This window comes from Alexandromys fortis, unplaced genomic scaffold (assembly GCF_014885135.2).
Source record: "Alexandromys fortis isolate MF-2015 unplaced genomic scaffold, M_Fortis_MF-2015_v1.1 scaffold_2_26212498_36691700, whole genome shotgun sequence".
Lineage (NCBI taxonomy): Eukaryota > Metazoa > Chordata > Mammalia > Rodentia > Cricetidae > Alexandromys > Alexandromys fortis.
In genome coordinates, this window is record NW_026067931.1 from 6,542,849 (window position 1) to 6,564,912 (window position 22,064).

Consider the following 22,064-nt stretch of genomic DNA (forward strand, 5'->3'; position numbering starts at 1 on the left):
CTCTCTCTCTCTCTCTCTCTCTCTCTCTCTCTCTCTCTCTCTCTCTCTCTCTCTCTCTCTCTCTCTCTCTCTCTCTCTCTCTCTCTCTCTCTCTCGCCCTTCTCTATCCACAGGCTCCTAGGATAAATTGGAGACCTATTCCATAAAGTGACAAGCCCCTAGGACCACAAGCGTCCAGATTTCTGGGAACGGTACCACGATCCTCTGACACCGGGGCGTGGTATCACAAGGGCCTCCGCTCCGTCGCGCAGCGCCCCAGCCACCAGTTACACTTCCGGCACTTGGGCGGAGCTGCCGTGCTTCCGGGTCGCGCCAGCTCCCGGGTCGCGCGGTTTGCAGCCCAGGTCTTGCACACACTCTTGAGGAATTCTCCGACTGCTGGGCGGGACGTCTGGTGTCTACTGCCCGCAGGCGGTGCAGGTCACCCGGCTCCGGGGCTCCGGCCGCCGCCACGCTGCTCCCAGACCCCGTCTCTACCTTGCAGCCCGCAGCTGCGGGTGGCAGCGCCCGATGGCCGCAGGGCATGGCCTCCAGACCCGGGAGTGGCAGCCCCGGGCTGTGCGCTGAGGACTCGGGGCGGCTGGAGGTGGAGGACTTGACCTGCTTTCTGCGTAGAGCTGGGAGGCACCTAGACGGCTGGGCGGGCAGTCTTGTGAAAGCGAGGATTGGCATCTGTCTGGAGTGGCTCCAAGTCTGGAGAGCTATTGCCGAGAACACCGACCGGTCTGTTGGAAACACAACGCACTTTTCCAGGGAAGACATTTTCTCTGAGAGGCAGAGCAACGGAATCAAATAAAAGTGCTGAAAACGTAAGCCAGGCACTGGTCCGCTTACAGAGATAATTCCAAAGAACCGGAAACACAAAGCTTACCTGTAAAAGGGCTAATTTTAGCCCTTAGGTTCTTTTCATTGGTAGAGAGGGAAGCTGATTTTATTACCTATCTGGATTTTAAAAAATTTTTTTCTTATGAAGGAAAGTCAAATGGAAAATGAAAGTAACGGTATTTTAAGGACAAAATGTGGTGTCTTTGAAATAGTCTCACTTTGTAGCCCATGCTTGACTTGAACTCTGGGAGAAAAAATATTTTTTTTCTTTTCCTTTACAGTCCTTCACCATAACATTCGTTTAGTGCAGACCGATGAGCAAGCCCAGTGCTTTGCACGGCAAGCTCTCCATCAACTAAGCCACAGCCTAATCGTTCTAACTTCTTAACCAAAATGAAAGTCATCATAAAACAAAGCAAAACACAACCTTGGAAGCAAGCTCTATCGGGTATCTTCGAATCGGTGCACACCATTTCTCCAAAGAAGCAAAGGGAAATCTAGGAACCATTTTCCCGTGTTTTCCTTTCCCTCCACCCTCCTCCCCCACCCCCCTGCCTCGTACACAGGCCCTATTACTAGGAGTGACACTCGCAACCTTCTAGTTCTAAATTCTAATCGCTGTACCTCATCGGGAATATATAATATCACCGCTGTAGCATTTGGGTGTTAAAAAAAAGTAATGATGCGGTGAAAAGAACTTAGACATGCACAGGTCTCTTCCCATTTTTGGACCTCAACTTAAAGAATTTTGTTGATTTTCATGAATCATTTAATTGATAACATTTTGAGCATTACTGCTCTGAGCACATTTTGAACAAGGAATATCCCCAACAAGAACCCTCTATCACACTTCTTGTACTATTTTACATTATGGGTGTTTTACCTGCATATATGCACACATACACATATGTATATAAAAATATATCTGTGTATCGTGGGGGCGGGGGTAGCGTGCAGTGGCCAGAAGAGGGCATCAGATCTGTTGGAACTGGAGTTACAAGAGGCTGTGAATGGCTTTTAGACACAAAGCAAATAAAAACCAGCCTACATTTCATAATCCTAGAGAACCTAGACAACAAAGAGGCCCCTAAAAGAGACATACATATATTTAATCTACATGGGAAGTAGAAAAAGACAAGATCTCCTGAGTAAATTCGAAGCTGGGGAATCATGGGTGAAGGTAAAAGGGGAGAGGAGAGAAGAGAAAGGGAGAGGAGAAAAATATATAGCTCAATAAAAATAATTTAAAAAGCCGGGTGGTGGTGGTGCACGCCTTTAATCCCAGCACTCAGGAGGCAGGAGGATCTCTGGGAGTTCGAGGCCAGCCTGGTCTACAAGAGCTAGTTCCGGGACAGGCACCAAAAGCTACAGAGAAACCCTGTCTCATAAAAAAAAAAAAAATAAAAAATAAAAAAAATAAAAAAAAGAGAGGCTGTGAATGCAATGTGGGTGCAGAGAATCCACCCCAGGGAGAGCAGCCCGTGCTCTTCAGTGCTGAGCCCTCTCTCCAGGCGTCATACTTCTTTTTGTTGTTTCATTTTGCTTCTTGAAATAGAATATTACTTTGTAGTGCTGGATGGCCAGGAACTTTCCACATAGAACGCGCTAGCTTGAAACGCAGTGACGCTCCTGACTCTGCTTCCGGTGTGCTAGGATCACAAGCATGGCCCGCCCACCTTTACAAAATGTCCTCTTACTTTCTTTACTTCTCCAGTTCTCCTCTTGTCGAATCCCTGTTACAACCAGGGCTGCTCTGGTGGGTGAAAAAAATGTGGGTTCAGTTATGTGCAATCAGAGTAAAGTTGGCTTGTTTTTTTTTTTTTTTTTTTCCTCTTAGGTTCCTCTCCTTTGAGTAACAACTCTGCAAGGCAGGGTAGCTTTGATGGACTACATACCATGTTTTCACTTGAGCCAGCCAGTTTCCTTTTATAGTTACTCAACTATGGGTGAGCCCCATTCACAAACCTGTAAGCCCTTTAATAGTAGAAACTGTATTTTGTGTCCAGTCTACTTTCTATAATATCATTTGGCAATGACAATGTGCTTAGTAGTTAATATATATTCACTGGAATGAGTTTAAGCCAGTTTGTATTGACAGTAGTCTGTCATACTTGTCCTCATTATTATAAAATGTTTTAGAAGCCGTGCGGTGGTGGCGCACGCCTTTAATCCCAGCACTTGGGAGGCAGAGGCAGGCAGATCTCTGGGAGTTTGAGGCCAGCCTGGTCTACAAGAGCTAGTTCCGGGACAGGCACCAAAGCTACAGAGAAACCCAGTCTCGAAAAACCAAAAAAAAAATAAAAAATAAAAAAAAATTTTAGATTCTGCAGAAAGAACATATTCCCTTTAAACCTCAGGATCTTTCTACAGATGTCTGTCAAATATTTAGGAGACTACATTTTATCCGTAAAATGTTCTAAAATAATAAAAATAATACGCTGTGCTAGAGCTGTAGCCTAGCAAGAACACAGCCATGGGTTGGATCCGCAGTCACTGAAAACCAAACACAAGCTACAAGCAGAAGCATTTTTAGCAGATAAGATAGCTGCTCACTTTAGGGTACAGGAGCTTCATTCCTTCGCAAGAACAGCAAATGCCCTTGGCTGCATCTCTAACACAGAGTCTCACACTGTAGGTCAAGATGACTGGAACTCACTATGTAGCTCATTCTAAAGAATGACGTCTTTATCTGTGTGTGTGTGTGGTGTGTTGTGCTCACAGACACCAGAAGTTGCAGGATTCCCTGGAGATGGAGTTTCTGATGGATTTGAGGTACCTGACATGCGTGTTAGGAACTGAACGTGTCCTCTGCAAGAACAGGAAACCCCCTTGGCTGATGATTCATCTCTCCAGCCCATGACCTCATTTTTTAAGGCACTGCAGTCAAATAGAGCTGAATCTCTCAGGCCTGGAGTTAATTAAGTGTCGGGGATTGATTAAACCATTTGGCCCCATTTTCTAATTCCTTATTTGTATTGCATGTCGTGATATTTCTTCCAATCTAAGTTGTTGGGACAGATAGAAATGTGTATATAAAAGTACTTAATAGATGCCGGTGGTTCTTATCACGTGATGCTTGTTCAAAGCAGTCCCTTTCACCATGGTAACCACTAACCTGCCTTTCTAACGTTGAATCATGCTCACGCTCATACTTTCTTTCCAGTTAAGTGTTCTATACAAGGTTCACATCTCTAAAATGATTTTTACTTTCTAGCTTGTCTTATAGCTGTTTACTTAATTTCTCTGTCTTAGAAACAGTTCTTAAACAATCTATTTACATGCTCCTTCAAAATAGGTTAAGTGAAAATGGAGGAAAACCATTATCTCATGTTCAAGGGCTGGCCAGACCCTAGAAATCGGTGTATGAAATATCAAATATAAGTCTTTTTCATCAAATAATGAAAGACTTGTGTATAGGATAAGGAATTCAAATCTTTTACAGCCCCTTCCACAACCTTGTAACGCTATACAAATATTTCAGTCTCCCTACACCCTGTACACCTGGTGTACGTCCCACCAGGGTCCACTACTGTATTCCAGAAATTTGATGGCCTAGAGTAGTGATCCCTTCCCCCTTTCTTCATTTTCCATGCACCAATCCTTTTCAGGGACAGCTAATTTGAAGTAAGTCTGTGAGGTCAGACCCCAGCAAATGGAGAAAAGACACAGTCGCCACCTGAGTTAGAATTTTTTTTTAAAAAAGTGCACTTCCTGGCTCAGTGTGTTTGTTCTTCCCAGAGTAAAGTTTGCAAGACACTTTTGTTGAAATAGTGGTCTCTTTCTTTGCAACTTCAAACTTATTTTTTTTAGGGCAGGTGTTCATTTATTCTTCTATCATGTATTACATCCCAACAACAGTTTCCACTCCTCCCAATTCCCCTCTTCGCCTCCCTTCTTCCCAATATTCACTCCTCCATTTCCTGAACGGCCAATAGCCGGCCAAGAAAGGATGGGGCAGGGGAGGGGGGAGGCAGAGAGGATAAATAGGAAAAGAAATGTAGGCTAGAATAGAGTGGTAGAAATAAGAGAGGAGAGAATGAGGGAGACACCAGGGGCCAGAAGCCAGACATACAGACAGCAGGAAAGAAAGATATACAGACACAAGACAAAACGTAGATAAAGAGAAATAGGTTAAGATGAAAGAACGAGATAGAAATGAGACGAAGAAGAAGAAGAAAGATATGAGTATAAATTAGGTCAAGCACCAATAACTAATAAGAAGTCTCCATGTAATGATTTAGGAGCTGATTGGTGGCCCCAAAGAAAAAGCCTGGTACCCTCTTATTAAGGATTGATGAGGCAATCCAATAGGAGGATAAGGATCCCAAGAGCAGACCAAAGAGTCTGACACACCCATTCCTACTGTTAGGAGTTCCACAACCATAACAACCATAACATATATGCAAAGGACCTAGGTCAGAACCATATAGGCTCCATGATTGCTCTTTCTGTCTCTTTGAGCCCCTATGAACCCTGCTTACTTGACTCTGTGGACTGTGTTCTCCTGGTGTCCTAGATTCCTCTGGCTCCTACAATCCTTCTGCCCCACTTCTACGGGGATCCTCTGGCTCCACCTAATGTCTGGCCCTGGGTCTGCATCTGCTCCCATTAGTTGCTGGATGAAGCATCTCTTAAAATGATTGGACTAGGCTCCAGCCTATGAGTACAGCAGAATATCGTTTGGATTCATTTCATTGATTTATTTTTCTTTGGCCATTCACGTCAGGTTCTATCCGAGGTCTCTGAACGATCAAGGTTCTGGCTCCTGACCATCGAGGCAGTGCCAGGTGTGGGCTTCGTCTCACAGTGTGGGCCTCAAGTTGGACCACTTGGTTGACCACCACTGATCACCCCAGCACATCTTGCAGGCAGGACAAATTGCAGGTTAAAGATTTTGTGACTGGGTTGGTGTCCCAGTTGCACCACTGGAAGACTGGCCTGGTTACAGAAGTTGGTAGGTTCAGGGTCCGTATCCCCCCATTACTAGGGTCACCCTTGTGGATTCCAGGGAGTTTCCACTGTACTAAGTTTTCACATTATCCCTGAAATACCCCTCAATTCAAGTTGTCTCTCTCAGTACTTGCTTCTTCTTTCCTCCCAACCTGAGTCCTCCTGTTCCTGTGCTCACTCATCCCCAGTCCACCAGAAGAATCTATTCTATATCCCGTTCCCAGGGAGAACCATGCATCGTCCCACCCAACCCCGCATGAGCTGTCCTTGTTACTTAGCCTCTCTAGGTCTGTGCATTATAACATGATTATCATTTACTTGACAGCTAATATCCACTTGTAAGTTCACAATACATATTTGTCTTTCTGGGTCTGGGTTGCCTCACTCATGATTTTTTTCTAGTTCTATCTATTTGCCTGGAAATTTCATGTTGTTATTTTTTTTAACAGCTGAGAATCCATAATCCATTGTGTGAATGCAACACATTTTCTTTATCTGTTCTTCAGTTGACAGACATCTCAACTTGTTTCCAGTTTCTGACTATTATGAATAAAGATGGTTGAGCAAGTGTTGTGGTAGGATGGAGTGTCCTTTGGGTATATACCCAACACTTGCATAACTGGGTCTTGAATTAGATCAATTCCCAATTTTCTGAGGAGCCACCATGTTGATTTCTATAGTGGGTGTACAAGTTTGCACTCTCACCAGCAATGGAGGAATATTCCCCTTACTTCACTTCCTCTTCATCATGAGCTGTTACTTATGTTTTTGACCTTAGCCATTCTGACAGGTGTAAGATGGAATCGCAAAGTAGTTTAGATTTGCATTTCCCTGATGACTAAGGATGTTGAACATTTCTTTAAGAGTTTATTAACCATTTGAGGTTCTTCTATTGATAATTCTGTTTAGATCTGTACCTCATCTTTTCATTGGATTATTTGATTTTCAGATATCTAGTTTCTTGAGTTCTTTATATATTTTAGATATTAGTCCTCTATTGGATATGGAGTCAGTCAAACTTTCATAATTCTCTAGACTGCTACTTAGTTCAAATGATGGAGCCCTTTGACTTACAGAAGCTTTCAGTTTCATAAAGTTCTAGATATTAATTGTTGATCTTAGAACCTATGCTATTGGTGTTATGTTCAGAAAGTCTTCTCCTATGCCAATGAGTTCAAGGCTATCCCCCATTTTCTCTTCTATTAGGTACAGTGTATCAGGTTTTATGTTGAGGTCTTTGATCTTCTTGGACTTTTAAGTTTTGTGCGAGTGCATAGATATGGATCTATTTGCATTCTTTTACATACAGACATACAGTTAGTCCAGCACTGTTTGTTAAGGGTGCTATCTTTATTCCATTGTGTTTTTCTGGAGATATATATCCTTTCTTAATAAACTATCTTTGCTTCATATTGACTTTGATTGACATTCTTTTCTGTAACATCACCAAGAACCCCAGCCTTGGGCTGGTGAGATGGTTCAGTGGGTTTAAAAGTATGTGTTGCAGAGCCTAACAGCCTGAGTTGGATGCCCCAAACTCCCAGAACCCATATACAGTGAAAGGAGAAATCCAACTTCACAAAGTTATTCCCTGACCTCCACACATGCACAGTGGGATTTGTGAGGCACACACACACGCACACACCCCGCAGGCACACACTAATGCATAAAATAAATTTTAAAAATGAATTATAAGATTTGGAAGAGCTTCCATTCAACAAAGTAAAATGAAATATTTTTAAAAAGAAAAAAAAATGGGGACTGGAGGAATGGCTCAGAGGTTAAAAGCTTTGGCTGCTCTTCCAGAGGTGTTGAGTTCAATTCCAGCCAACCATGTGGTGGCTCACAACCACCTATAATGAGATCTGGTGCTCTCTTCTGGCCTGCAGGCATACACTTGGGTGGAACACTATATACATAATAAATAAATCTTTTTTTTTTTTTGAGACAGGGTTTCTCTGTGGCTTTGGACCCTATCCTGGAACTAACTAGCTGTTGTAGACCAGGCTGGCCTCGAACTCACAGAGATCTGCCTGTCTCTGCCTCCCGAGTGCTGGAATTAAAAATGTGCGCCACCATCGCCCGGCCAATAAATAAATCTTTAAAAAGAAAAAAAAAATCATGGCTTCACTTAATTTTTTCAAGAGATTTAAAATTTTAGACTTAAGTTATTTATTTTTTTAATTTATGCATATGTATATCGAGGGCTGGTGCCTGTGTAGGTCACAGACATGGGCTCACTGGAGTCACACGTGAGCCTCTTGACCTGGCATGAAATCTGGGTCCTCCGGAAGAGCAGAGCATGCTCTTAACTAAATGCTTTCTTCCAGCCCCCAATACAATATTTTTATTTGTTTTTTTTTCCGTTTTTTAATCATTCTTAGGCTGCCATGTGGGACTGTCCAGAGTCCCCATCCCCCTGACACGTATACTGAGTACCAGTCAGTCCTTCTCGGGATCATCTCATACCTTTCCACATATCCTTATTAAATCCAGGTGTCGTCTGTTAATTTAAAAAATGGAAGCAACTGTTTTGTTTTTCCATTTCCTGTTGGAGTAACGAGATCCTGGAAATGCTTTTCTCCTGCTTTGTGAAAACATCAGGAACTTAGCTGATTAAAAGTGCTACTCTTAGAGCCTTGTTTATTTAAAAAGTGTCAACTTTCAGGATGTTTTGTGCAAATCTCAATAAAATTACGTAGAGAATGACCAAATACTCTTTTTTTTTCATAAGCTGTCCTTGAGGTCACCACTACCTGAAAATGGTTAAAAACAAAAATGATCTGAGGATTGCAACATGATAAGATCAAATTGATGTCATGGTAATTATACCAAGTACCATCCAATCGTTGGGTAGAGTTTCCAGCTGATCCCTAGGCTTAGGTGCAGGTGGGAACATGCAATGTGTATTGCTCTGCAGCTATAAAAGTCAGTGGGAGACGTTATTAGCTGCAGTTACTGAACTATTGAGACAAAGTTGAGATCCCTCTTCGGATCTGCAGTAGGCTGCCTGAAACCCATCCCTCCAGAAGTCCAGAGGAAGGTAATGTGATGAAATGATTTGGGGGATTTTTAATTAAGGAGTAGAATATTTGAGACCACATGAAGCACTTTTCTGCACACAGACATTGGTAAGAAGATAATTAGGCATTTATTAATTTTCTTTACAGTGCTCGTGGCGGAGCTAGGAGGAAGTCTGTAAAAGTGAAGTGTGTGGTCGTAGGCTAAATAAGTTGTTATCTTGCCGAAGCCAGAAACCAAGTGTCTCCTGCTGAGATGCTGGAGTCCCTGTCAAAATCTAAAATATTTTCTCGGGAGCCACTGCGTGTCATTTGAAGGGCATTCATTTGAGTGTCGTTCAGAGACCAGAGGGCAAGTTGCTGATATTATCCTATTAGCAGTTTTAGATGACGTGTCACTAAATTTGCAAGTTGGTTATCAATAAAACAGCTCTGATGTTCGGTGAAATGACCATACATTCCAACATATTTGGAATAAACACTTCTGTTCGTAAATTTAAAACAGAGAAGTGTAATCTGTCATAATGGCATATGCCTGTCATCCCAGCAAGCAAGAGGGTAGAAAAGAGTAACCTGTCAGTCGCAGTGGTGTGTGCCTGTCATCCCAGCAAGCAGGACTGGGGCGGGTGGGGGAGAATTCTTAAGTGAAAGCAAGATTTACAGACTAGAGAGATAAAAGCCCAGAGGCAATAATAGGTAGATGAGATAATTTAAATTGAGAGAAGCTGGCTAGAAACAAGCCAACCTACGTCTGGGCATTCATAAGTAATAATAAGCCTCTCTGTGTGTGTGTGTGTGTGTGTGTGTGTGTGTGTGTGTGTGTGTGTGTGTGTGTGATTTATTTGGGAGCTGGGTGGTACACACCCCCTAAAAAGCTAAAAGAGTCAAACATCACACAACACATGTTTAAATCTATAGTAACACCTAGGACTTGTTTGTGATGGTCAGCATTGTCAACTTGATAGATTCCAGAATCACGTGGCGACGGGCCTGTTGGCATTCCACCAAATGGTTGCCCTGGTTTTGTTAACTGAGGTGGGAAGGTATACTCACTATAAACGAGATCCTTTCTTAACAGATGATCTTTGCTTCATACTGACTTTGATTGACATTCTTTTCTGGAACATCACTGAGAACCCCAGCCAGCCACCGAGTGAGAATTCCAGGAGTTCAAGTCTAGCCTGACTTTATGATGAGTTCCAGACTAGGCTGGGCTGTAGAGTGGAGCCTCAAAAAGTGCTCAAAATTATTAACAATTCGGGAAATGCAAATTAAAGCCAAATAATTTTTAATTTATATTTATTTATTGTGTGGGGTAGGGTGTGATTATACCACCCAGTGTAAGTATGGGGATTAGAGAAAAATCTCTGGGAGTCAGGTTTCTCCTTCCAAGTAGATTCCATGGATCAAGCTCAAGTTGGAAGGCTTGGTGGCAAACACCCTTATCTGCTGAGCCATTTTCCTCGCCCCAAAGTAAAAAACAAACAAACAAACAAAAAACATTATGGTCTTGTCCTCTGTTTTTGAGCCAGGGCTGGCCTGACCTCAAATATTCAGTTACACTACTGCCCTTGCCGCCAAGGGTTGCTATTATAGGAGTGCGCCACCAAACCCAGCTCTATCTCAAGAATTATTATTATTTTTTAATATTTATTTATTTATTTATTTAAATATTTATTTATTTATTGTGTATACTGTATTCTGCCTGCATATATGCCTGCAGGCCAGAAGAGGGCACCAGATCTCATTACAGATGGTTGTGAGCCACCATGTGGTTGCTGGGAATTGAACTCAGGACCTCTGGAAGAGCAGTCAGTGCTCTTCACCACTGAGTCATCTCTCCAGCCCTATCTCAAGAATTATTCTTTAAATATTTGTATTTTATATGTATGTGCACCCCTTGTCTCTATGTGCACCATATATGTGTAGGTGCCCTCAAAGTCCAGAAGACACTATCAGAGTCCCTGGAAAGAGTCACCCAATGTGGTGGAATCCAAACCTGGATCCTCTGCAAGAACAGTAAATGCTCTAGATTGCTGAGCCATCTCTCCAGACCCTCAAGTAATTATTTAAGAGACATCTTTAGAAACTAAAAGCAATTCTGAATCCTTTTTGTTTATTTGTTTGTTTTTTGAGACAGAGTTTCTCTGTGTAGTTATGGCTGTCCTGGAACCCACACTGTAGCCCAGGCTGGCCTCGAACTCACAGAGATCCATCTGTCTCTGTCCACAAGTGCTAAAATTAAAGGCTTGTGCCATCACCACCCGACTTGAAATGTTGTCTTATCCCAGGCAGAAGGGCTAAGATCAAGACTAGAAATGCTGGCATGGATGTAGGGAAATGGGAAATTAATATTCATTCTTGGTGGGATGGCAAACTGACACAGCCGTCATGGAAATCAGTGCGGTGAAGTCTTAGAAAATTAAAAATAAATACACCTTATGCCCAACCTATACTACTCCTTTGCATATGCCCAAAGAACTCAGTATCCTGCTCCATAGATGATGCGCTCAGCTATTTTCATTGCTACTTTATATAATAGTTAAGAAGTTGGAACAACCTAAATGTTCTTCAGCCGATGAATAGATAATGAAAACATGAAGCATATACACCATGGAATCCTATTCAGTTGTAAAGATAAATGAAATTTTCAGGTAAATAGAACTAGAAAATAATTATATTGAGTGAGACACAGCATAGACCCAGAAAGACAAATGACACATGCATTCTCTTAGCTGCCAATGCTAGCTTTGGGTTTTCAGATACTAGTATATAACCAGGAGTAATTGTAATAACAGGAAAGTAAAAAGGGACCATAGGAGAACACAGGGAATAACAGGAACACTCACGAGAGCAACAGGACATGGTGGCTATGAAGGGGAAATGGGAAAGATGCATGATGGAATCTTACCCGGGGAGCAAGAAGACGAGGGCAATACAATGGAATTGAAAAGGATGAGGGATAATAGCACTAAGGCTGTTTGGGAAAGCTATAGGAAATACTATTTTATTGGTAGTTAAAATTGCATATAGGCTATATATGTCTATATACTCATCTATGTATGCATGCATCTATCTATCTATCTATCTATCTATCATCTATCTATTATCTATCTATCATCTATCTATCTATCTATCTATCTATCTATCTATCTATCATCTATCGTTATGTCAGTTGGGGTGACAATGCTCTTCCTCAAACTGCAGACTAACAAAAACCCAAGTACCCAGCATGAGAAAACTTGAGTTATTGGTCAGGGGAGTCCAAGAGACACCTCCAAAGAGGTATTTATAGGCTATTGCTGTTTCCCTTAGTGCCTGCTACAAAAAGAAGGTAAAAATTCTATTGCTGAAGACACTACATGTTTCAGGAAATGGATTTGGAGAAATCAACTTGGGTCTGACGTAGAAGGCTCTTCTCTGAGGACAGGCTCTCATGGCTTCTGAAGGAGCCAAGCATGCTACCAACAGAGAAAAACAATCAACAGTCTTATCCAGCTGTAGCAGCAGCAAAACACAGCACTTATCAGTACAACAAGATAATCTCTGAAAGGGACAACAGGGGCATTTATATCCTCCGTGTAATCAACAGTCACCTGATTGGAATTAAGGTCTGCCCAATAGATGATCACTCATGCCAGGCACTGTAAGTTTCGCCAACTTATAGTGGTATATTGTTTGTGTTTTATTAAATAAATAAAGCTTGCCTGAAGATCAGAGAGCAAAGCAGCCATACTAGTCAGCCATAGAGGCCAGGGAATGATGGCACACACCTTTAATCCCAGGACTCAGGAGACAAAGGCAGATGGATCAAAGCCACCCTGGGCTACACAAGATTGAATCTTTCTAAAAGAGAAACAGAGCCCACACAAGGTGATCCCAGCACTTGGGATCACACACCTTTAATCCCAGCACTCGGGAGGTGGAGTCAGGAGCGTTATGGCTGGGTGGAGAGAGGAATATAAGGGGAAGAGACAGGAACTCAGTGGAGTGTGGAGTCTTCAGTATTCTTGGAGACAGGATCTTGCCCATTTTCAATCTGAAGCAGAGGTAAGAGCCAGTGGCTAGCTGCTTTGCTTTCCTGATTTTCAGGTTGAACACCAGTATCTGTCTCTGGGTTTTTATTATTCACGCTACACCAGCTCCCTCTGACTAATGAGGCTGCAGAACTTAGAGCAGACTTATGACTGCCAGTTTCTTAAACTAGTATAATTCCTAACTTAGTGGCAAATATGTGTCCTTAGAGACAGGTAAGTCTAGTTCCCACTTTTCAACAAAGAACCATCTTTTTTTCATCAGGTGGAAATCATCACACAAAGCCACAGCTGGTCAAAAATGTGGCGATTAGTTGATCTTGGGGTACCTGCCCCCAATTATTACATTTCTAGCACAGCCCCTCCATTTAAGACACAGAACATCATGGAAGATGGAGTGGAAAGACTGTAAGAGACAGAGGACCAGAATGTCTGCTGTGAGGTAGTTTCTTTAAGAGTAACAAGAAGATGATATAAAGGGGAGTGGGTGGGCCTGGGAGGATTTCGGAGCAGAAGTAGGGAGATGAATATAATCAAGATGCCTTGCATAAAATCTCCTAAGAACTATCAATTTATGATATTATTAATATTAATAACTATACCATTAATTACTAATTTAAATGATTTATTGTATTCTGGTATTTTTTAAAAAAGCTCATCACGAAACAACCTTTCCCTTCCAGAATAATCTGAAGATGGCTAGAATGTCTGAGAAATTTTAAATCCTTTGAAGAACACACGTATTTTCCATGCTAATCTCTTTTGTCTTGATTGTCTCCTTTACAAGTAAAAGAACTGGTTGTAGTTCCACGTGCCTTTAATCCCAGAACTAGGGAGGCAGAGGCAGGTAGATCTCTGAGTCTGAGGCTAGCCTGGTCTACCTAGTAAATTCCGGGATAGCCAAAGCTACAGAGTGAGATCCTGTCTTGTAATGAATGAATGAAAAACATTCACAAGGTAGCTCAAAGCCATCTGGAATTCCAGTTTCAGGGCATCAGATGCCCTCTACTGGCCTCCACTGGTACCAGGCACACACACACACACACACACACACACACACACACACACATGCATGGACATTTGTGCACAGGTAAAACACCCTTACATCTAAAAAGAAAAAAGGTAAAACAAGAGGAAGATAAGAGTTTCTGTTATTGTAAGCTAAATTAATAATGATTTTACTTTTCAGACTTCTTTTCACATCTTTATAAACCAAGTTTAATATGCATTAAGTTTCCAGATTCTACAGTCTTGCTACAAATGCTTTATCTTTGGATTAATTCTGATAGAGTTGCTCACTACATAACGGTTGAATTTTCATAATATAAATATAAATAGCAGAAATATCAAAGCACAAAATGATAGTTCATTAAAGAAACCAAGTATAATTCTAAAATTATCACTTTGGGTCACTTACAGCAGTGCTTCTCAGCCTAATTTTAATAATGGGATCTGTTTGGAGTATTAAAATTTGAAGTTGGGCATGGTGGCTCAATCCTATAACCCCAACATTGAGGGCCTGAGACAGGAGGTGCATCAATTTATAAACCAGCCTGGGCTAAATAGTCAAGACTTTCCTCCCTTTTGGCTTTAAAATTGCGTCAGAACATTTTGAGAGGTTGGCAAGGTGTCTCAGCAGATAAAACCACTGCTGTGAAGCCTGGCAGCTTGAGTCCGATTCACAGGACATGCCGAAGAGAACCAGCTCAGATAAATTGTCCTCTGACCTCCACTTACATCCTGTGGCTTGCCTTTCTGAACACACACAAATAAATAAAAATGTGATTAAAAAAAAAAGATTTTTTGCTTTTCAAGATAAGGTCTTTCTGTGTAGTCCTGGCTGTCCTGGAACTCGCTCTGTAGACCAGGCTGGCCTCGTAGAGATCTACCTGCAGCTGCCTCCTGAGTACTATGATTAAACACATGGGTTTCATGAGAGTTCATTTAAAGAGCAGCAACAAGCTGGGCATGGCAGTACCATGCCTGCAATCCCAGCACCTGAGAGGCTGAGGCAGGAGGATTGCTGAAGATTTGTGAATGTCTTAGGCTATATAGCGAGACCTAGGCCATAAAGCAAGATCCTGTGTCAAAACAAAAATAAACAACAACAACAACAACAACAAAAACCTGAAAAGGAAAAGTTACCATATGATGACATGATGGTTTTCTTGTTTTTTTTTTTTTTTTGTTTGTTTTTGTTTTTGTTTACTGTCTGGGGACACGGAGTCTCACTCTGTAGTACAGGCTGGTGTAGAAGCACAAGGATCCCCAGGCCTTAGCCTTCAGAGTGCTGGGATTATGGTTACAGGCCGCCAGGAAGCAGGTGACAATTTCCTTGACAGAAAATGTTGGTGAGAAGAATGGCATTGTTTGATCGTTTTTAAATCTCCTTGATGTCTGGCCTAGGAGGACCCAGCTGGTTTGATGTAGCCCCTTTATTCGCCCTGTCTCACGGCCACATCGTGGGTCTACACTGAAAAATGCAAAGAACATTTTAGTATTATTGCTAATTGTCCTCACAGACCCACTGATGCTTCTAGGACCTTTCCACTTCAAGAATCACGGACTTCGAACAGTGGTTACCTGTTCTAGGTATATATTTCTATAATATGTTCATTATATATGTTTATATAAATATGAATTCATATATCTATGGATAATGGCTGTAAAACTGTGTGAGTTAGCACACAGCAGTAATTTTAGTGCCTGGGAGATGAGGCGGTAGAATCAGGAGTTCAAGGTCATCCTCAGTTATAAAAGGCATTTAAGACAGTCTGGGTTACCTGAAACCCTAGCTACTTAAATGAATAAATAAAGCAAGCAAACAGCCTTCCCCTCAAACCCCAACTGAATAATAAGAAAAGCTCCCAGGCTGTTTAGCAGAGTGCCTATACCCTCTTATATTTCCACTGGCAATGTCTCTATTATCCAGTTTCATGCATCCAGTCTAATATTTGACATTTCTTTCATTATAACTGTTCTGCTGATTTTGTTTTAATTTACATATCTGTCACCCCTATCTACTCCTCTAATTGCACTGGGGAGGCTGTAGAATTGCTGTAAATTCATGGCTGGAGGCGGGAGGGGGGAGAAGAGGGCTAGTGTTGTTAGGTGCTAATTGCATAAGGAATAGGGAGACACAGTGTCCTATCTCTTTCCTTAAGCGGTGTGGTGTTTTCATTTGCCTGGATTTAGGGTATGTTGGAAGCTGAAAGCAGAGGGGATAAGACATAGTGGCTGTTTTGAACAATAATGTTAAACGTGCTGGTTGTTAGTGCAAGGGACACAGCTCAGTAGTAGAGCAGTGACTTTAGCGTGCCCAAAGCCAGCACCAGCAGTTAAAAGAATCACATGAACACTACTGGCTTTGTGTTATGACTGGCAAGCTAAGATTAGACTGTTGTGTTTCTGTGTTTTCTCTCACGTGTGGTCTGCAGGAGAACGATGGATTACTACAGAAAATACGCAGCTGTCTTTCTGGTCATGTTGTCCATGTTCCTGCATATTCTTCATTCTCTTCCTGATGGAGACTTGATTATTCAGGGTATGTGACCAAACTCAGGCTTGTAATAAAAAGGGAAACATGTATTTTTTAGATGCACATCAATAATCAATTAATTTCTACCTGTTTTCATGTGTGATAGTCAGTCCTGGGTGTTTATCTAGGCACTTGTAGACTGTGAACCCAAAATTAAATTCAGTTCAGAAAATGTACAATGAAAATGTTTTATTCCACATTCATTTTCATAGCATCCTAAACATGTCCATCTGAAGTACCTTCCTTGTTGTTCCATATCTGAGTCTGACGAGGAGAAAAGTCATCCTTACTCAGATCAGCTGTTTTTCCTGTTTCTTCCAGATTTCTGAAAATGTTAGCATCACTTTCACAGATGAATTTTCATATCAGTTAACAAGCGAGGGAAAAAGAAATCACTTTTGTGCGTTAAATCTGTTTTCCTCTGTTATCTGCCACATCTAGTACAGAACCTGACAGAATCCCACCAGCTCGAGAATGGTGAACTATTATCTGTTATGGTTTTTCTCTTTGCTCAATAGTAATATTTGAATCTCAAATTCTAAGCACAGATGTCTTTCGTATTATCAGGCTGTCTTACCTCACCAAGCTTTCCTAATTCGGTAATTTTTTTTTCTGTCAACATTTGGAGTTTCTATGGGGAACAACAATAGCAGACTTGCCTCCAGAACCATTTTCCTCCCAAATGAACGTGGAATTTCTGTCAAGCTTCTGTGAGCTCTCTAAGCACGCAATTAGCATTGGGAGAGTCTCTGCTTGGAGGATGAGAAACCACCATGGCAAATTCCCTATGCAAGTCCGCAAAAATGATTTCTCTGTGAATGGAGCTATAGTGATTATGAAGATATCATGTGTGAAGATTAATATGCAGATAAAAATACTTATTTCCTTTTTTATTGCCAATGCAAAAAGTGTTTGTCCTGTCATACTCGGGAGAGAGTGAGTTATCTTTGAAGCCTTTCTCAGTAATCTCCTCCTCTCTTTTGCTGGCTAGGTTGCCCAGAATGTAAACTGAAGGAAAATAAATACTTCTCCAGGACGGGCAGTCCAGTCTATCAGTGCATGGGCTGCTGCTTCTCCAGGGCATACCCCACTCCAGCCAGGTCCAAGAAGACAATGCTGGTTCCAAAGAATATCACCTCGGAGGCCACATGCTGTGTGGCCAAATCATTTACTAAGGTGAGCGCTTCCTAACAGCCCCATCCAGAGATAGTTTGTACTCACAGGGCTTAATGTCTACGTTGTCCAGCGACTGGTAATTATTGCTCCCTGGTACAGGCAACATCATATCTTTCCTTTTTAATTAGAAGAATAAGCTAAATGGAAAGTCTTGATGACACAGACGTAGAGAGAACAGTAGTGGCCTCAGTCTAAAAAAATAACCAATGGGAGGTGCATGGTGGAAGGTTAGACAGCGAAAACAAAACATACCAGGCAGAGCAGTTCTCGGCTTCTTCAGAGCAGCTAGGTGTTGACAGCTTACCACAGTTTATTATGTAGAGAACTAGAAGAGAAGGCTCCTAAAGTTGGCTAGCACAGAGGAACGGTACAGTAGGCGAGAGGAATGAAAACACTGCCACCCGGGTTTGATCATCATAGTTTGGGCGTCAGCATCATATTACCAAACTATACTCCGTATGCATGTGCGATTAATATATTCTAAAAAGAGAATAGCAAAGCATGTGGGTGCAATGGTGCATTCCTGTGATCTCATCCTTCAGGAACTAGGGGCGAGAAGACCCTAAGGGTTCTAAGCCTACCTGGCCCGAACTGGCGAGATGGATCAGTGTGTAAAAGCATTTGTAGACAAGAACAATGCTCCAAGTTGGGTGCCCAGGACACAGGTGATGGGAGGAGAGACCAGACTCCCTTAAATTGTCCCGATAGCACCCCCCAAAACACACATATACTGTATAAGCGGGAGAGAAAAGGCCCACTTGGTCTTCACAGTGAATTCTAGGTTAGCTAGGTTAGCATAATATGATGATGTCGCAAAACATCGCCAGCAAGAGTAGAAATGAATAAACAAACCAAAACACCAAAACCCAGCGACCTGGGGGACATATGCGAGATGTGTGAAACTCTGAGGTTTGACTCTTAAGAAATGGGGCGGGGGGCAGGGAATAGCAAGTAAGTAGGTATTTTTTAGGGGTGGGGATATAGATCAATGGCTGAGTGTTTGCCTAAGAAATGCTGAAATAAAGATTCTTAAAATGGAGAGAGAGAGAGAGAGAGAGAGAGAGAGAGAGAGAGAGAGAGAGAGAGAGAGAACAGAGCTAAACAAAAGCGGGTTGAAGGAGCGTGGCTTATTTTGTGATGTGAATTTAACTGTTAGAATGACTATATCCCCAGAGAGTGAGAATGTAAACATACCAAACAGCGATGAAATCATTCCGGCTACTGCCTTATTTCACACTTTGCCGTTCTGTCTAACTCCCTACCTCCCTGTTCCTCTCCCTTTGCAGACCACAGTCTTGGGATACGCTCGAGTGGAGAACCACACGGAATGCCACTGCAGTACGTGTTACTATCACAAGGTTTAGCCTCCAGCAGGTGGCTGTGCTGGGGATGGCTGGTCTGTGGGGCGGCAGCATGTGACGCCGCCTCCCACACTGCAGCTGCATGCCATCCCCTCATGCCTCAGTGCAACGGGCAGTCTCTTCTTCTTAGGGAAAGTAGAGTCTTTAGCATGATCACCAAAGTTGGTGCTGTCAGAAATAAAGCCTTTTAAATCATCAATCACAGAATTGTCACTGTCTTTAAAACCAAAGCTATTATTACTTGGACAAGATTTATCAGAGGGAATGATCCAACGTGTTGAATTGGGACCAGAGACAAGTAGTGACCTAACACTGGATAATCTTGCTTCCATCTAACCTTCTAGAAGCAAGCTGTCTTTCCATCAGCCAGTGGGCTATTTATCAGATAGCAGATTTATCACTGGGGTGGGAGAAAAAGGTACAAAAATTCGATTTTTACTCATGTTTGTATCCCCTTTACATCTCTCTTTTATTATATTGTATCAAAATATAGGTAAAGTATTATGCTAATACATGGATATAAATTATAAGTAAATAGACGTACATTGTGGATATTTGAGTTGAAAAGTTTTCATTGGTAAAAATGTACAACCCATAAACAAAAAGTAAATATGCTTCTCTGGGAATGGGAAAGGGTAAAGCATGAATTATCTATCTACATGACTTATGCCTCCCCAGAATGGAATTAGTTAGTCAGGCTGTGGCTGAGTGGTAGTTGGGAACAGGGCATCACTGTCATCAGAGGAAATAAGATTGCTCTAAAATTCCAGAAGACTCAAGCGGGTGTGAGTGTGCATGGACAAGTGACAAGAGTAAGCTGTCCGGTGAGCACTCCCAGGGGGGGCAGCAGTACCACTTCTACCCAGATCTAGAGAAGGCTCCAGAGACCAAGGACACAGCTCCGTAGGGGAGCTCTTGCCTGGCCTGCAGTCTCAGGTTCAACCCGACACACAGACAAACCGAGCGACATGCTACTCAGGTCTGTTAGGCATCAGGGTCACACCTCCTGAGCTTCTAGCTACAATCATCTTCACTGCGGGGGCAACAGGATAGTCACAACATCATATTAGCCATGGTTGAAATCAAAGCTGCTCCAAAGCTATGTTCCTAAAAGAATTGGAATTTTAAAACACAGACCTAGAATTTCTTTAAAAAAAAAATACCTGCCACAGGGAAGATTTTTAAAAATGAATTTCCAGCTGGTTATGGTGGGCTATGTGTCTAATCTCAGTCCATGCAGTACTTGGTGGGTGGAGGCACAAGGGTTCAAGATTAGCTTGGACCACATGGACCCAGCCTCAAAAACAAAACAGCAAAAAAAAAAAAAAAAAGCAAAATATGTAAAGTCTCAACCATCACAAACTTATCATTTTATCTCTGAGTGACCAATCAGTTCCTTAGCAATCTACTTCAATGTCCAGTTATTTGCAAAAAAAAAAAAAAAAAAAGCAAAATATGTAAAGTCTCAACCATCACAAACTTATCATTTTATCTCTGAGTGACCAATCAGTTCCTTAGCAATCTACTTCAATGTCCAGTTATTTGCGCATGTGCCCAAAGGATGTTCCATTCTGCTACAAGTACACTTGTTCAACCATGTTCATTGCTGCTCTATTCATAATAGCCAGAAACTGGAAGCAGCCTAGCTGTCCCTCAGTTGAGGATTGGGTAAAGTAAATGTGTTACATTTACACAATAGAGTATTAACGAGCTGTTAAAAAATGACATCATGAAATTTGGAGGTAAATGAATGGATCTAGAAAAAATCATCCTGAATGAGGTAACCCAGATGCAGAAAGACAAATATGGTATGTATTCACTCGTATATTATCCATTGAATAAATGATAGCCAAGCCACAACCCATAGACCCAGAAAGGTTAGATATATAGGAAGGGTCTAGAGGACACATAGATCTCCCTCGGAGAGGAAATAAAATAGATTTTTTCGGGGGTGAACTGAGGGTGCAGGAGCAACAGGAACCAGAGGATCAGGTGGAGAAGGTTAAGGGAGATAGGGTTGAGGGAAAGAATTTGGGGAGAAACAGCTGGAATTGAGGGGCGTTTAGGGATGATCTGAAAACTTAGCACAGTGGAAACTTCATAAAATTATGAAGGTGATCCTAAAGATATCTCCTAATAATAGGGGCTATGGAGTCTCAACTAGCCACCTCTTGTCACCAAATGAGGCTTCTGGTAGTGGGACTAGGTTGCATCTAGTTGAGTTGTTAACCAAAGAAGTCTCACGGAAATTCCCAAACAATCCAGGCTGTTGCTAAGACAATAGATTGCTCTCCTCATACACATTACTGTGGACAGCTGGGCCACATTACTGAGGACAATACCCACAAGTCAGTGAGGACAACTCAACAAACATGGAGAAGTTGATCTAGTGCTTATTTAGAACCTTCACCCCCATTTTACTGTCGTTGTTATTGGGAGGTATTCGGCAGGCTAGCACAGGAGAAACAAACACCAACCCAGTCACATACCTTTAACTTACAATCTGAATGCCTGCAAGATATGCTAGGGCAATAGCGGCACAGAATATATAGGAGAAACCAATCAATGTCTTGTTTGACTTAAAGCCCACTCCACAAGACAGAGAACTTATACCCACCCTGACCTGTGTGACCAAAAACCAAAGACAAGATAGTATAGAGACAGAGGGTAAAACCTAACACTACTTCTCTAAAAACTCACTTTGTAGACCAGGCTGGCCTCAGAATCACAGAGATCCACCTGCTTCCCCAGGTGTCCAGGGAGATGTCCCCAGTTAGTTCCTTGGGCATCTGAGGAGTGGGTGGATCTTATAAGCCAGGCTGCTCTACACAGTGAGACCCTATCTTAGAAATAAAAACTAAACTAAATTAAATGTGTTTATAGAGTCTCTAAGCTATGACTTAGTATGAAATACTGCTCAACCTAGCCTACCACTCCCTGGAACCTTGTTGGCTACACAAGCCAGGAACTTTCTTTTTTTATTATTATTTTTTTTTAATTTATTTTTTTGGTTTTTCGAGACAGGGTTTCTCTGTGGCTTTGGAGCCTGTCCTGGCACTCGCTCTGTAGACCAGGCTGGTCTCTAACTCACAGAGATCCGCCTGCCTCTGCCTCCCGAGTGCTGGGATTAAAGGCGTGCGCCACCATCGCCCGGCTCTTT

General features: G+C 42.1%; 1 protein-coding gene across 1 annotated transcript; it reads left to right on the top strand.

Annotated features, from left to right (window-relative positions):
- The first annotated feature begins 15,948 nt into the window (after positions 1–15,948).
- On the top strand, positions 15,949–19,083 carry Cga (glycoprotein hormones, alpha polypeptide). Its single transcript, XM_050145520.1, has 3 exons — positions 15,949–16,373; positions 17,359–17,543; positions 18,830–19,083. The coding sequence occupies exons 1-3, from the start codon at positions 16,274–16,276 to the stop codon at positions 18,905–18,907; spliced, it is 363 nt and encodes a 120-aa protein (XP_050001477.1). The 5' UTR covers positions 15,949–16,273; the 3' UTR covers positions 18,908–19,083.
- Positions 19,084–22,064: the final 2,981 nt, after the last annotated feature.

Bases quoted from the DNA above. Each gene is read 5' to 3' on its own strand.
- Cga (XM_050145520.1), top strand. From the start codon at position 16,274: ATGGATTACTACAGAAAATACGCAGCTGTCTTTCTGGTCATGTTGTCC. The intron at 16,374-17,358 runs GTATGTGACCAA...TTTGCTGGCTAG, and splicing joins TGGAGACTTGATTATTCAGG to GTTGCCCAGAATGTAAACTG. The intron at 17,544-18,829 runs GTGAGCGCTTCC...CTCCCTTTGCAG, and splicing joins TGGCCAAATCATTTACTAAG to ACCACAGTCTTGGGATACGC.